We start from the raw sequence: 13,365 nt of genomic DNA, 5'->3' as shown, positions 1-13,365 counted from the left end.
AATGTAGGGGAAAAGTACAATCAAGGCACAAAAAGGTGTTGGCAACGGGACTTGTAAAAATTATAATATATTTTAATTGATAAAGTGGAAGAGATATGGGGGAGAAGAGAGAGGGAGAGTTGTATTGAAATATTTTATATTATTTTTGTGGGTAATATATATTATTTTAATGAGTAGAATAGGAAAATAAAAATTGGGATGTTGGATGTGTTGTAAAATGGTATGGTATAATTCATAAAGTAATTTTTTGAGATGATAAAATAGGATAAGATACAATTTTCCATTGCGAATGCTAGGATGGTATATTTGAAATATACAACCCAAGTGGAGGTAGTCTTCCATATCATTGAGAATTCTATTTAAATCTTAATTTCAAATGATTTATAAATTATCCTTTTTTTTTCTCATAAATATTTTGACACAATTGGAGTGATAGTGTTATAACTTATAGTGCAATTATCAATCAAACACCATATAATTAATAGTCTACTAATGAGACTATGATTTTTGTAGAACCTCACCAACTTTTGGACTGTCATAACAATTAGCTAATAGAAAAATAATCTCGTGTTGTACAATTGTATCCTATTTGTCGTAACAGCCATGTCATATTATTGTTTTTTAAAAATTGGTCATATCACCATACTGTACGGGTACATATCATGGGAAAAGTATCTAGTAAACTGAGCGTATATATTATTTGTGAGATTAACATAAATATAGTTTTTCAAAAATTATTCATATCATCATATCGTACACGAATAAGTATTGTAAGGAAAGTAACTAGTGAGTTGGGCATATACACCCATTGTGAGATTGATATGTGAGTCGGGAGCATATGCCCTTTGTGAGCTATCATGTGAGCCCTATATATGTACATGCCAGTCTCACAAAGAACATACATGCCCGATTCATACATGATTTTTTGTGTCCGTATCCGTACTTCCTAGTTGGCACTTTCCTAGATGAAGAATTTCGTGTACACCACCACCCGTAGTATGATTCTCTATAAATCTCTTTGTCTGACGTGGATGATGATGGAGGCTCCAGCTACGTAATCTAATGGCGGGACCTTACGTACGGACATCAATATCAAACAACACTTCAAACTTCAAACTTTCAAAGACCAACAAGTATATGCAGAACAGAACAGAACAGATCAGATCAGAACACACCCATCACCATGGTCAAAGTCAAATCATGGATCCTCCGTCCTGTTCTGTCCTCTGATAACTGTGTCCCACGTCAAAAATGTAGGGCCCTCTTTGATTGGGTAGGGCCCATCAGCTAGTACCATCACTACCGTCCACTTTAATAAGTAGTGAGTCACTCATTTTAGAGTGGTGGGGGCTTTACAAAGCTTTCAGATGGGCGAGTTTTCAGGCGCAAAACCAGAAGTGATTGCAAAAGCTGTAAAAAAATTGCTTTTATGGGTTAAAGCAAAAGCGTGATTAAACTTCACACCAATCTGTATTATTTTTATTTTTATTTTTGGGTTTTTTTTATTTTAAATAATTAATCTCACCCTGTTTGGGTCCAAACTCAAAATACGACACCGTTCTTGCGGGGGTCCCCTTAATAACTGTTATATTCCGTTAAAAGTGTTTAACTATATGGTACTTTGGAAAACTTGGTTCTTTCTTTTCTTTAATCAACTATGGACGAGTTAAATGAACCCAATAACAAGAAAAGAAACCCAATTTCTTAAGTATGAAGAAAATCATATTTATAGAAAAAGGTAGAATTGTGTTTGATTTTGATTTAAGAGGTACAATTTTGGAGTAAATCCCACCTCTCTCTCAAAGTACAAAGAAAGAGAGGATACACAAGAGAGAAGATTAGCTAAGAATAAAGAAGAAACAAATAAAAGTTAACCATTTTTTTTTCTTCTTTTTCTTTATCTATACAGAGGAGGAAGCAAAATTACATTTCTCTCTGCGACCCGGATTAGTGAAAGCACAAAGCAAACCAACAAACCCAAACTCTTAAAAAGAGTTATAAAAATAAAAATAAAAACCAAAACAAAGCAGGAGCAGAAACTAACACATTAGTCATTACTTAGTGTCCAAAATAAAGGAGACTTATATGACAAACACCACTTCTCTTCCTCTGCCTTCATTGCTATGTAAATCAAAAGTGATATTTTTCTTTCTCTCTCTTTCTTTGAAATATTGAAAAGAACATTCAGAGCCAGAGAGCCCCAGCTTCTTTGAGAAGAGGCACCAAAGTTCCATTGATGTGAGAGGCCATGACACTGTCCATTGCACCAACAAGTTTGCCACCAATGAACACAACAGGTACAGCAGTGGAGCTTCCTAAGAGCCTCATCAGAGCCTTTTCCATGTCTTTGCCTCTAGGGTCCTCATCCAACTCGTGCACAGTTGGGTTCACCCCCATGCCACAAAAGAGTCTCTTTATGGCATGACACATGCAACATGTGCTCATGCTGAAGATGACCACCGCGTTCTCTGAGGCCAGCCTTTCTATGCGCTCTAGTGGATCGCCAACGCTACTCCTTGTTGGCATATAAGAACCCCATGACTCAGTTTGGTAATGCATTTTTTTTTTTTGTTTGTTTGTTTGTTTGTATCAAAGAAACTAATAAGACGGTTTGGTGAATTAGTATCACAAGAAATAATGCTAAGAATTTGATAAAAGAGAGTGAGTGAATGAGTGAGTAAGTGAGGTCTGAGGAATTAGATGGAAGGAAGGGTTGGTATTTATAGAGGTGAGTTTGAAAGAATTACAGTCCAACTTGGGGGTTAGTTTTGTAAATATAAAAAAAAAAGTTGGTCTGTTGCAGTCGTCAGCGCATGCAAGCAAGCAAAAAAGAAAGAGAGAGACAGAGACAGAGACAGAGACAGAGAGATCTTTAGACTGCTTTTATAATCTCAAGAAGAAGTGAAATAAGAAACAATAAAAGATGGGGGGAACATATGCATTTTAGATCAAAATTGTTAAATTAACGAAATTAAAGTATAGGGATATATTTTGTCATAATTTGTACGTGTCAAATCTTCTTTGGATTACAGTGGTATTGTCTCAATCTCGAACTCTCGTATGTAAGTCAATGTAAGTAATATAATCAAATCACATGTTAATATATGTATAAATTGTGTCAAAGCATGCGTCTCTAAAACAATTGTTAAATTAAACCTGCAACAAATATATTCTCATCATGAGTTTGTTCCTCTCTCACTTTTTATTTTTATTTTTTAAGTGCTACCGTGAAACTCCCTTAAAATTTAAGATAGATTTGGAGCAAAAAAGAAAAAAAAAACTTATATAAGTCTTTATTTTGTCCTCCATTACGATTAATTATTTACTAAAAAAATGTAAATAATTAAATCTTCAAGACCAAGTTCAAACTTAAGATTAATGAATACTATAAACTATCACTTCCACCAAAAGAGTAAATAAATAAAAAAAGAAGATAAATTTAATGATGATTTAACCATTATTTTAACAATTAAAACAACAACCTTTTGTTTTCCTCTTAACAGAGATTAAAGTTGAAAAATGTAATAGACAACACAACAACACAAGCATGAAATGGTTATTAATTTGTTTCCTGTTGATCAGTACCTAGCTTTTCAATCATTAATTAAGGGGAAGAGATTAAGGAAAATGCTAGGAATATAAAAAATTTCACAACTATTATTATAATTTATTACATGACAAATTGTGATGGGTAGCGGTCAAATGATAAGTCTACACCTCAACCACTCATAATTCACCATATAACAAATTGTGGTAAAAATTGTGAAATTTTTTATACATCTAATATTACTAAGAGATTAATAAAAAGCTAAAATAGAAGGGCTTGGGGGAGAGACAGGAAGCACAGGCTTTATCAGAAGGGAGTTGTTGGTTAATAGATAGACGGCTGCTTCCGTCCTTGTTGTCGGCCCTACTAGATCAAAACAAAAGGATATTGAACGTGGCCATCACCAACCTTTGTTCCTCTTTTTGACGTGACCTTCAGGCGCATTTTTTTATTATTTTACTCACAGTTCCCACCTTGGACCCTTCTTTCTTTTATTTTACCTCTCCTATATATTACCTAAATATATATAAAAATAATAAGACCCACCAAATTCTGTCTAATATAAAAAATGAGAGGGTTTTATTAACGTATGTCCTTTTAGTAGGGCTGTTCACGGGTCAGGTCAAATTAGGTTTAGGTTTGACCCCCAATTGATTCGATTGAATCAGGTGAACGGAAAATGAACCTGCAACTGATTGAATGTTCGAGTCGAGCCCGACAGAGCGGGTCATCGATTAAGCAAGTTGGAGTCGTTGGGTGATTTTGTGTCTCAACTCTCAAGCACAACAACATTTTAAAACCCAAAACAATCTTCTCAAAAATTTAAAAAAAAAAATCCCAAAACAATCTTCTCAAAATCCAAACCAAAAACCCTAGATCTAGGAGACTAAAACAAAATCAAATCCCATAAAAATCTTTAAAAAAAAAAAAAACCCAGAACAAAGAAATTACAATCCAAACCAAAAACCCCAGATCTATGAGACAAACGAAAAAAAGAGAGAAGATTAAACCACCAGCAACACCACCACCACTCCCTCCCCCACCACTAACACATCCATCACAAAATCAGTACAATTTTTTTTTAAAAACAAAATTTTTTTTTACTAACCCATCATCAAACACAGATTAAAGTATCAGAATGAGATTTCAAGTAGATTAGAGGAGGCTTGTGGAGTTTGAGACTCAACCAAGGATGACGACTGCAACGACAACAGGGCAACGTCAGAAATAGGCTTGTGGAGTTTGAATCAGCGATGGGGGATTGGGCAACGACAAGGAGGTTAGGTTTAGGGGCGGTGATAAGGCCCAACTTGGGGATGGCAGTAGCAAGGATGCTAGGCGCTAGGGTTAGGGATTTGAGTGAGAGATTAGAGAAAGTGTAGAGATTAGAGAGAGTGAGAGATTTTTTTTCTGAAACTAAAACGCAAGTGTTAGTGTAGAACAAGTCGGTGTTAACCTAATTATAGACCCATCACCCATGTTTTTCTTTTAAAAATTCTAGGTCGGACGAGTCGGTTTACATGGGTTATAAATCTAGAGACTCGAAACCGACCTGAAAACCGAATTTTAAATTTAATTGACCCGTACCTGACCCTTATAGACATTCAGATCCGTCCGTGGGCCTTCAGGTTGAATCGGGTCGAACGGGTGGGTCGTGTCTGATGGGTTGATGGACAGCCCTACCTGTTAGGAAGATAAACTCTTTTGAGAGCTTCTTTGAATAATTCATATATATTTTAACTCAAAAAGCTTAAGTTCAATGAGTATGTGCTCATTTATGTTATATTAACTATTCATTTTTCTTATTATTATTCAATGTAAGACTTCGCTCACACAGGTAACCCAACATGCTCTTAGAGCATACATTGGTGAACTATTTTAGAAAATGTTTAATGGAAAAATGAAAAAAGTGACTAATTTTTTTGACAGTTTTTTCAAATTTTTATAAAAAGTTTTATAAAATGAATTATTAATGTATGTCATAATGTCACACATTAACCGGACCCATAATGAAATTAGAAACAAAAGTCTATTATTTTAAAAAACGTCTTACTCTTTTTTTTTAGATAACTAATTGCATAGTTTGATCTCTTCTAGACACCAAGCACTTAATGAGAATGTGCCAATTAAGGTACAAAGCTCTTGCCAGAAAAAATTAATTAATTAAGGGTCCGTTTGGATTGAGCTTATTTTTGCTGAAACTGAAAACACTGTAGCAAAATAATTTTTAAATGTGTGAATAGTGCTGTGGGACCCATTTTTAATGAAAAAGTTGCTGAAAAGTGGAATTTGTGGGTCCGTAAACAGTGCACGAATGCACTGTTCACTGTGCAAAAGTCAACAAATGCGGGCTGAACCAAAAAAAAAAAAAAAAAAAAAAAAAGAGAAAACCGCAGAACAAAAACGCAGACGCCAAGAAACTTTGAATCCAAACGGGCACTAAATGTCTGACTTCTATGTTCAATTTGCGGAATCTGCGAAAGATTAAGTCGAATAATTAAGGAAGTGGTTCCATGCCTTATAATTTGCATGTGGGCAACTATTATTAAAAGATTGATGAATATTCTGAACGTTCCTGATTTTATTATAGATGCCTCATATATTGTGGGTTTGGGCGGTTTGATTTTCTTTTATACAGGATAAAAATCTATCCAAGCATAAAAAAGAATATATTTATGTAAATAATTATTACATGTGGTATACATGATAATTCATATATAATATTATTTAAGGAGCATCAAGGAAATTGATTTAGAAGAATTTATGTTTATCCATACAAATTCATCACTTTTTGTGTGTGGCAGATTTGACTCATTTGAGTCCATCACATCAGAAATGGGGGGAGAGAGGTTGAAGATGTGAAGTTATTGTGCAGAATCATTTCTGGCTAAAAGGAAAGAGAGAATATAACAGATAGGAATCTAGGATTTCATGGCAGGTAAAAATGCAAAGTTTGAGTCTATATAAGATCAAGCTAGGCACGAATTTGAATTTCCGAATAGAAAACTTGGGTATTGATAAGTTAGATAAAATCTCATATAAAAGCATATATAGTTTTTAGTTGATTGAATTGGACACTGAGAAAGTGTTTCAACTAAGTGGTGCGCATGCTTGGGCCTTATGCAGTACGCATGCCTCATGTAGTCTTAGACATGTATGCAGCATGTCCAATGTGTAACAGAGAACTTTTTGTATTAGTTTAGATTTTACAGTATGTGATTTTTAGCCATTTAAATATAGTGGTAAAAAAGAAAGAAAAAGTGGGAGACAGAAAAAATAGGAACTTAAAAAAAATGAAGAAAGGTCCGTACATGATGTGCCCTAACCCCTAAGGCAGAAAAAGAAGTTGAGCTGCTTTTGGTATTTGGGGTCCTGCTAGCTTTTTGCAAATGAAAGAGAAGGAGACACATAAGCAAGGCTATATATTGGAAGAGATGGATGGTAAAGAAAAAGAAAAGGATATTATTCGATTATGCTTGTCGGGTTTCTTTTTTACCCTCTTCACTCTAGTGTATACAAGTATATAACTATACATATACATACAGTACTGAATTATCACGGAACCAGAATTTTGAGAATGGGGCCAAAATAATAGTGAATATAAGAATTTAATCAATTTAAAAGTGTTATACAAGAAATAAGAAGAGTTTAGGGGGGCAATTTTATATCTTTTGAAAACTTAAAGTAAATTTAGGGTTAAAAATTTACCATTTAGGAAGTTTGAGGGGCCAATCATACATTTTTTGGAAAACTTTAAATGAATTTGGAGGTAAAAAAAACTAATAATTGAGAAGTTTGTGGGTGCTATGGCGTCCCAAGTTTCAATGTGGTTCCGTCCCTGGTTCTTGGCAAACTAATTGCATTTTTTGTTCCAAATTTTTTATAATCAGAAGAAGATAAAAGAAAGAAATTAAAATTAAAAAAAAAAAAAAAACCAAAACAAAAGAAGAAAAAAGCCGGTGGTTACATGCTTCGTATGGGTTCTAAAAGACTTGCAAAAAGAAGTCTTATAAAGTTTGGATTTGATATATATCAGTATGGTGCTAATCAAAGCAACCGTTATGCTTAAGTAATCACTTATAAAGATGGCGTTTTGTGGAAGATGGGATGTATGGACAATCTTAATTGGATGATGTGGCCACATCGTAATCTTTAGCTTATAAGCAATTTTAGTTTTTGAAGTTTAAATTAATTATTTTTAGTCTCAATAAACTTAATTACATTGATCAATCTTAGTTATTAATGTTTAACAAAGTGATGGTATGTCAGTGTTTAGTTTGGTTATGTCATCTATAGACTAAAGGTGATCACTACAAACTTTAGAAACCAAAATCGCTCATAGACCAACAATGTATTGTTTTCCCCCTTATGTGCTTCTATAGTTTTGTACATATGCATTTAGTGTATGTTTGGATAAATTTATTTTCCGTCTCTTTATTTTATTGAAAATTAAATTGTGTAAAAATACTTTCATACTTATGAAATCTTTTCAAATTTAAGCCTCTATCCACTTTTGCCATTCATTTCCATTATTTTAGGTCATTTGAAGTAGGAGAAAATGGAGAACGTAAACTGTTGATAAAACTTGTGTTTCACCTAAATAAATAGCTTCAATGACTACTAAATTGATTTATAAATAAGCCATACGTGACATGCATAATTTAGTTACTTTTCTTTATTCGGTTACAGTTGACAATAATAGAGATTAACATAAATTGAAACAGTTTCATAAGTATGAAACTTTAATTGATAAAATTATAATTTTGGGACCTAAATATATGATCTTAATTCTAGGTCTTTTATGTAATTTTTCATTTTTATTGCACAAACTTGTAAACATGCCCTTATGATAATGGTACACTACCACACTATGCTACTAGCTAGCCCTATTTTTGTGACAAAAAAACCTAAAAAGATTGAATTGCCAAATTGGAATGTTGCTGTGGCACTTTAATGAACTCCACAGATCATGAGGTCAAAAGTAATCAAATGGTGAAAACGACCTATGCCTTCCCAAGGATGGTGTTCAATTTTCAAGCAAGAAGATATACATGTTGAGGTAATCCAACGGTGTGGACTTGAGTATTGGGAATCTAATTCTTTTCACTAGAGACTAGAGACTAGAGACTAGAGACTAGAGACTAGAGAGAGTATATTCAAAGTTCAAACCCTCTTCACTTGTGTATTTTTAGTGAGGCAATCAACAGCATATGGTCCTAGCTTTCATGACGTGATCAAGGCTTCAGCTTTTATGTTTTTCTGAAATTCTTTCACCATTAATAGTAGAACAAAGCTGAAAGAAAGAATAAGACAGTTCTTTAATTAGGCAAATGTCACCCAATTCTTGAACACAATTTATATTGTGATTCAAAAACTTCAGAGTGTGTCCCCTTAAATAACACAAAGCAATGATCTTAATACAATCCACCTGTTGATACATACATAATCACAGATTATGAGCATGAATCATCACTCTTAGTATTGGATCAAGGCATATTGGCTTGGATTTCTTGGCCCTGAAATGATGGTAAGCGAAGCTTTATTCATGTATCTAGGTAGAACAAGACCTCGAGCTATGTGACTCTAGTCAGGTTTCAAACCCTAAAGATGTTTTCTTAGTATTTTAAAGCTTTTCACATTAGTGTTGCTAAACAAAAAAGTGAAAAACTCATCTAGTTTAAGCACGTGGTGAGGTATTAAGTTGAGAGGTGAAGTAAAAAGTTTAAGAAATAAGGATGTGTTTAGAGTGTGATAATGCTGTTGGGGAAGGTAAAGGCACATAAAAACATGTCGAAGCAAAAAGCCGGTGACACTGTAGTGGGTGTGCTCACGATAACCATTAAAATGATTTGCCCATGCATTGCATGTCGGGAATTTATTGTTTACTACTTTTTTTTTGCTCTCTAACTTGATTAATGTAAAGTTTACATGTTAAGAGAAAAACTACAACCAGCCATTAATTCTATAGTTCATAAAAAGACAGACCAATATATAGCTTCTTTTGGAGACCAAGTTATACTTAATTATATTCATTGTTTGTTATAAGGATGTCCACCATTATAATTTGTCAGTAATTGCTATGAAGATTTGAGGATGAGTGTCATTTACATGTTTGAATTTGGAAAGCAGTGGATCATTTCAATTATTTCAATTGATAAAGTTTTTTGGTTGTCAAATAAAGAATTTGTGAGCGAATCTCACCTATTAAAAAGAAAATAAGAAATTATTGATACCTTAATTTAATATATAAAAAATTATAAATGAAACAAAATATAGTTTGAAATGTTATCATAATTTTTCTTTAAAAAAATAAATAAATTGGCAAGTGGTACCCTCATACATAACAAATAAACCCATCCAACATTTTAATGATTTACAATAAAGTCATTGAAGGAGTTTCAAATAGTCAATTGCATTTTCATGTGTGTGGATTAATGGATTGGATCAATGCAATTGAATCCGTATATATCCAATTCCATTTTTGTTATTTAGTATATATATTTTTTATATAATTTGAATCCGACACATCAAGATTTAGCTATGAGTAAAAAAATTCATGCACACTCTTAATATGATAGTGAGAAGGTAATAAAAGTCTAGATTCAAGTCTCCAAAAAAGTTTTACACACACATACATTTAGATACATTTAAATTAAGTTAAAGTATGATTTTTATCTTGTGTAAAAAAATAAAAAATAAAAAAACAAAAAAAGATATTAGTGGAAAATACAGACCAGAAAATTAAGAAAGAAGCCACGAGGTGAGAAATGAGCCAACTTAAAATAAAAAAATTAAAAAAAAAATAACTCAAATCTGACTTATTAAAACCATCTAGGAAATATAATTAATTTTTGTGTTCAATATTAATGAAAAATTTTCATGAATATCTCAAGATAAATGTAGTTACAGTACTACAGAAGCAAAATCATGAGTCGTACGTACTGTCTTAGACACAAAATTTAGTGAATGCAGCAAAATCAGAATCACACTTATCAATGTTAAAATTGTACTCGTGAATCCCCCAATCTCATTGTCCCATGTAAACCATGAAGAGCCATTCTAAAAGTTTGTAATTTCAAAGAGACAAAAATTCCAGTCTCAAACATGCGAAGAGTACGAATGCAATATTGCAAAACAAAAGAATAGGTGCCATAGGTATAGTGGTGGAGGGAGCAATAATTAAGTTGAAAATCACACAGAATTTCATTATTCATTATTAATTTTGTTTTCAAGTACATTATAAACTTTGCTCATTTTTTAGACTCGATATTCATACAATATTTCTATAATTTGTTTTGGATTAATTTTTTTCTTTTAACTTTTTAATTGATTTTGTTAATTATAACTCTTTAAAACCTCATAATTTTTTTTTTGCTACAATTGCACTTTTATTAATTTTCAATAAAAATCGAATCCAAGGGCACACATAATCTCTCTCTCTCTCTCTCTCTCTCTCTCTCTCTCTCTCTCTCTCTCTCTCTCTCTCTCTCTCTCTCTCATTGTTTCTATAAATTGAATATTTTTTACACTCAATTACACTAAGTGTGTGTTTGCCTAGCGTTTCAGCTGTGTTTGGCATTTTTTTGGGGTCCCACAACATTGTTCGTGGGACCACCAAACTCAGCAAGATGTGCATACCCATGTATTTTTGGGTTTCACAGTACTATTCATACATTTAAAAATTATTTTATTACAATATTTTCAGCAATAAGTTTTCAATTTTCAGCAAATAAGCGGTATCTAAACAGACCCCAAAATACATTTTTGCACCTTTTTACGTTTGAGAGAGTATTTTTATTTTGGTATCTTTTATTTGAAAATTGTCATTTTTCATCTTAAAAATTGAGAGTGTTTTAAAAATAATACTCCTTCCGTCCATTTTTCGTCTTTGCGAGAATCTAGCCATCAAATGCTAAATCAATAGCTGATACACATATTGTAAGATGCTCATGAGTGAGATGCTACCATGTCATAAAAAATAGGGTCTTGTTGTTATTATTTTTTTCTCCCTTTGTTCCTCAATCCCTAATTTCCTGCAAACTCAAACTCAAACAAAGAAACCACACGCACATGTGAGGTGATGAAGTGAACCACCATGCAATTAGAGAAGATGAGAAAAAGGAGAGGAAAATACATAAACAATAATTTATAACAAAAAAAAAAAATTACTTTACTTTTCACGATCGATGGGGCAGCATGTAACACGTGGCATAGTGGGCCACGTGCTCTCATCTTAGACACCTATGGATCAACTCTTATTTAGCACTTAATGCCAATTCATTCATTGGGGTGGACGGGGAACCATTTTAAAAAAGATCTCAAACATAAGAAACAAAAATAGAAATAGGGTCTAAAATGAAAACATGCTCAAACTTAGAAAAGCCAAACTATAATTTTTAGAATGAAAATATTGGAAAAATGCTAAAGTTATAATTTTCCTTTTACAATTTGTAGGGTTTTACTTGCACTAGGAAGACTTGAGAATTAAAACCTAAAATTGTGCTAGGATGAGAGCCTAAATAATATAGGCTTTTTTCTTTTCTTTTTTTTGTCCCAACCCATTTGATCAAGCCGTTAAGTGCCAATAAAACAATTTCATTTATTTATTTTTCCCTCGTAACGACCAGATTTGTTATAGTCATAAACGAAAGGACCACTTTGAAATGGGGGAAAATGGCTTTTTGCCCTTATTTTGTAAAAAATCTAGTACAATGTCTCCATTTTGCATGAAACTATTAAGTACCGTATTCCTGTTTTGAAAATCGATTTAAAAAAAAAAAAAAAAAAAGTTACAAGTGGAACTCGACATGTCGAGTTCTATACATATTTTGTGACTTTTTTTTTTTTTTTTTAATTTAGGCAAGACTCGACTTTGCTAAAGTCAAGTTTCAATTAAAAATTTACATATAACTTGATTTTGAGAATATCGAGTTTTATACAGAACTCGATTTTGAAGATATCGAGTTTTAAAAACAGGAACACGATGCTTAATAATTTCAAAACAAGAACATTGTGTTAGATTTTAAAAAAAATAAGAGCAAAAGTTCATTTTCCCCCTTTGAAATGAAATCAAACTTAATGGACTAAAAAAATCTTAAACTTAAAAGAACCAATATTATATATATACAATCTCAAATTTTAAGAATCAAAAGTATAATTTAAACTATATATAAACTCTCTTTACTATTATTATATTATAAGACTTGACTTGAGTACAGTTTATTTAATATTTCAAAATTGTATAGACCAATGAAGATAAACTATGAAACTATCCCCTAAATACTCCAACAGTCCTACTAGGCCTGCATTAGGACAGCATTAAACCATTAATAGATTTGGTTTCTAAAACTTTCGAAGGGCCCTACGAAACTTTCTGATATAAATTAGGTCAGCAAACTGTACTGAGTAGGTGTGGGGTTTGTCCTTTGGTCTCCCACTTTGACCCTTTTTGCTGTTGGGCATGCCCTTAACTTAAGCTTCATTCTCTCTCTCTCTCTCTCTCTCTCTCTCATGGATCATTCATGGGTGATGATATTTTTACAACAAAGTCTGACGCAAACACAACTTTTGAAAGTGAGACCAAAACCCATATAATATACACCTTTATCATCATCAATACACTTATTTATATATCCGTCCTTGTTGGACCGTTAAAGTAGTAAAACAACAAGACGGCTTTTTCTCAGCCTTTGCTAAACCTAGCTGACGTTAGCCTAACGTTGACTGCTTTTCTTTTTTCTGCTTTCTTTTGTTTATTTCTAACCTAAGCCTCCTCTGTGGCTGTGTTTGTCGCTTTCATTTTGCAAGGTTTCATTAGA

The 13,365-nt window shown here is 32.7% G+C and overlaps 1 protein-coding gene across 1 annotated transcript; it reads right to left on the bottom strand.

The window, feature by feature from the left end:
• Window positions 1-1,864: 1,864 nt before the first annotated feature.
• Window positions 1,865-2,702, bottom strand: LOC126714561 (glutaredoxin-C1-like). The gene has a single exon (XM_050414757.1). It carries the CDS (start codon window positions 2,557-2,559, stop codon window positions 2,185-2,187), a length of 375 nt encoding a protein of 124 aa, XP_050270714.1. The 5' UTR covers window positions 2,560-2,702; the 3' UTR covers window positions 1,865-2,184.
• Window positions 2,703-13,365: the final 10,663 nt, after the last annotated feature.

The sequence above is a fragment of the Quercus robur genome, chromosome 2, assembly GCF_932294415.1.
Source record: "Quercus robur chromosome 2, dhQueRobu3.1, whole genome shotgun sequence".
NCBI lineage: Eukaryota > Viridiplantae > Streptophyta > Magnoliopsida > Fagales > Fagaceae > Quercus > Quercus robur.
This window is presented reverse-complemented; position numbering and strand designations above follow the sequence as displayed.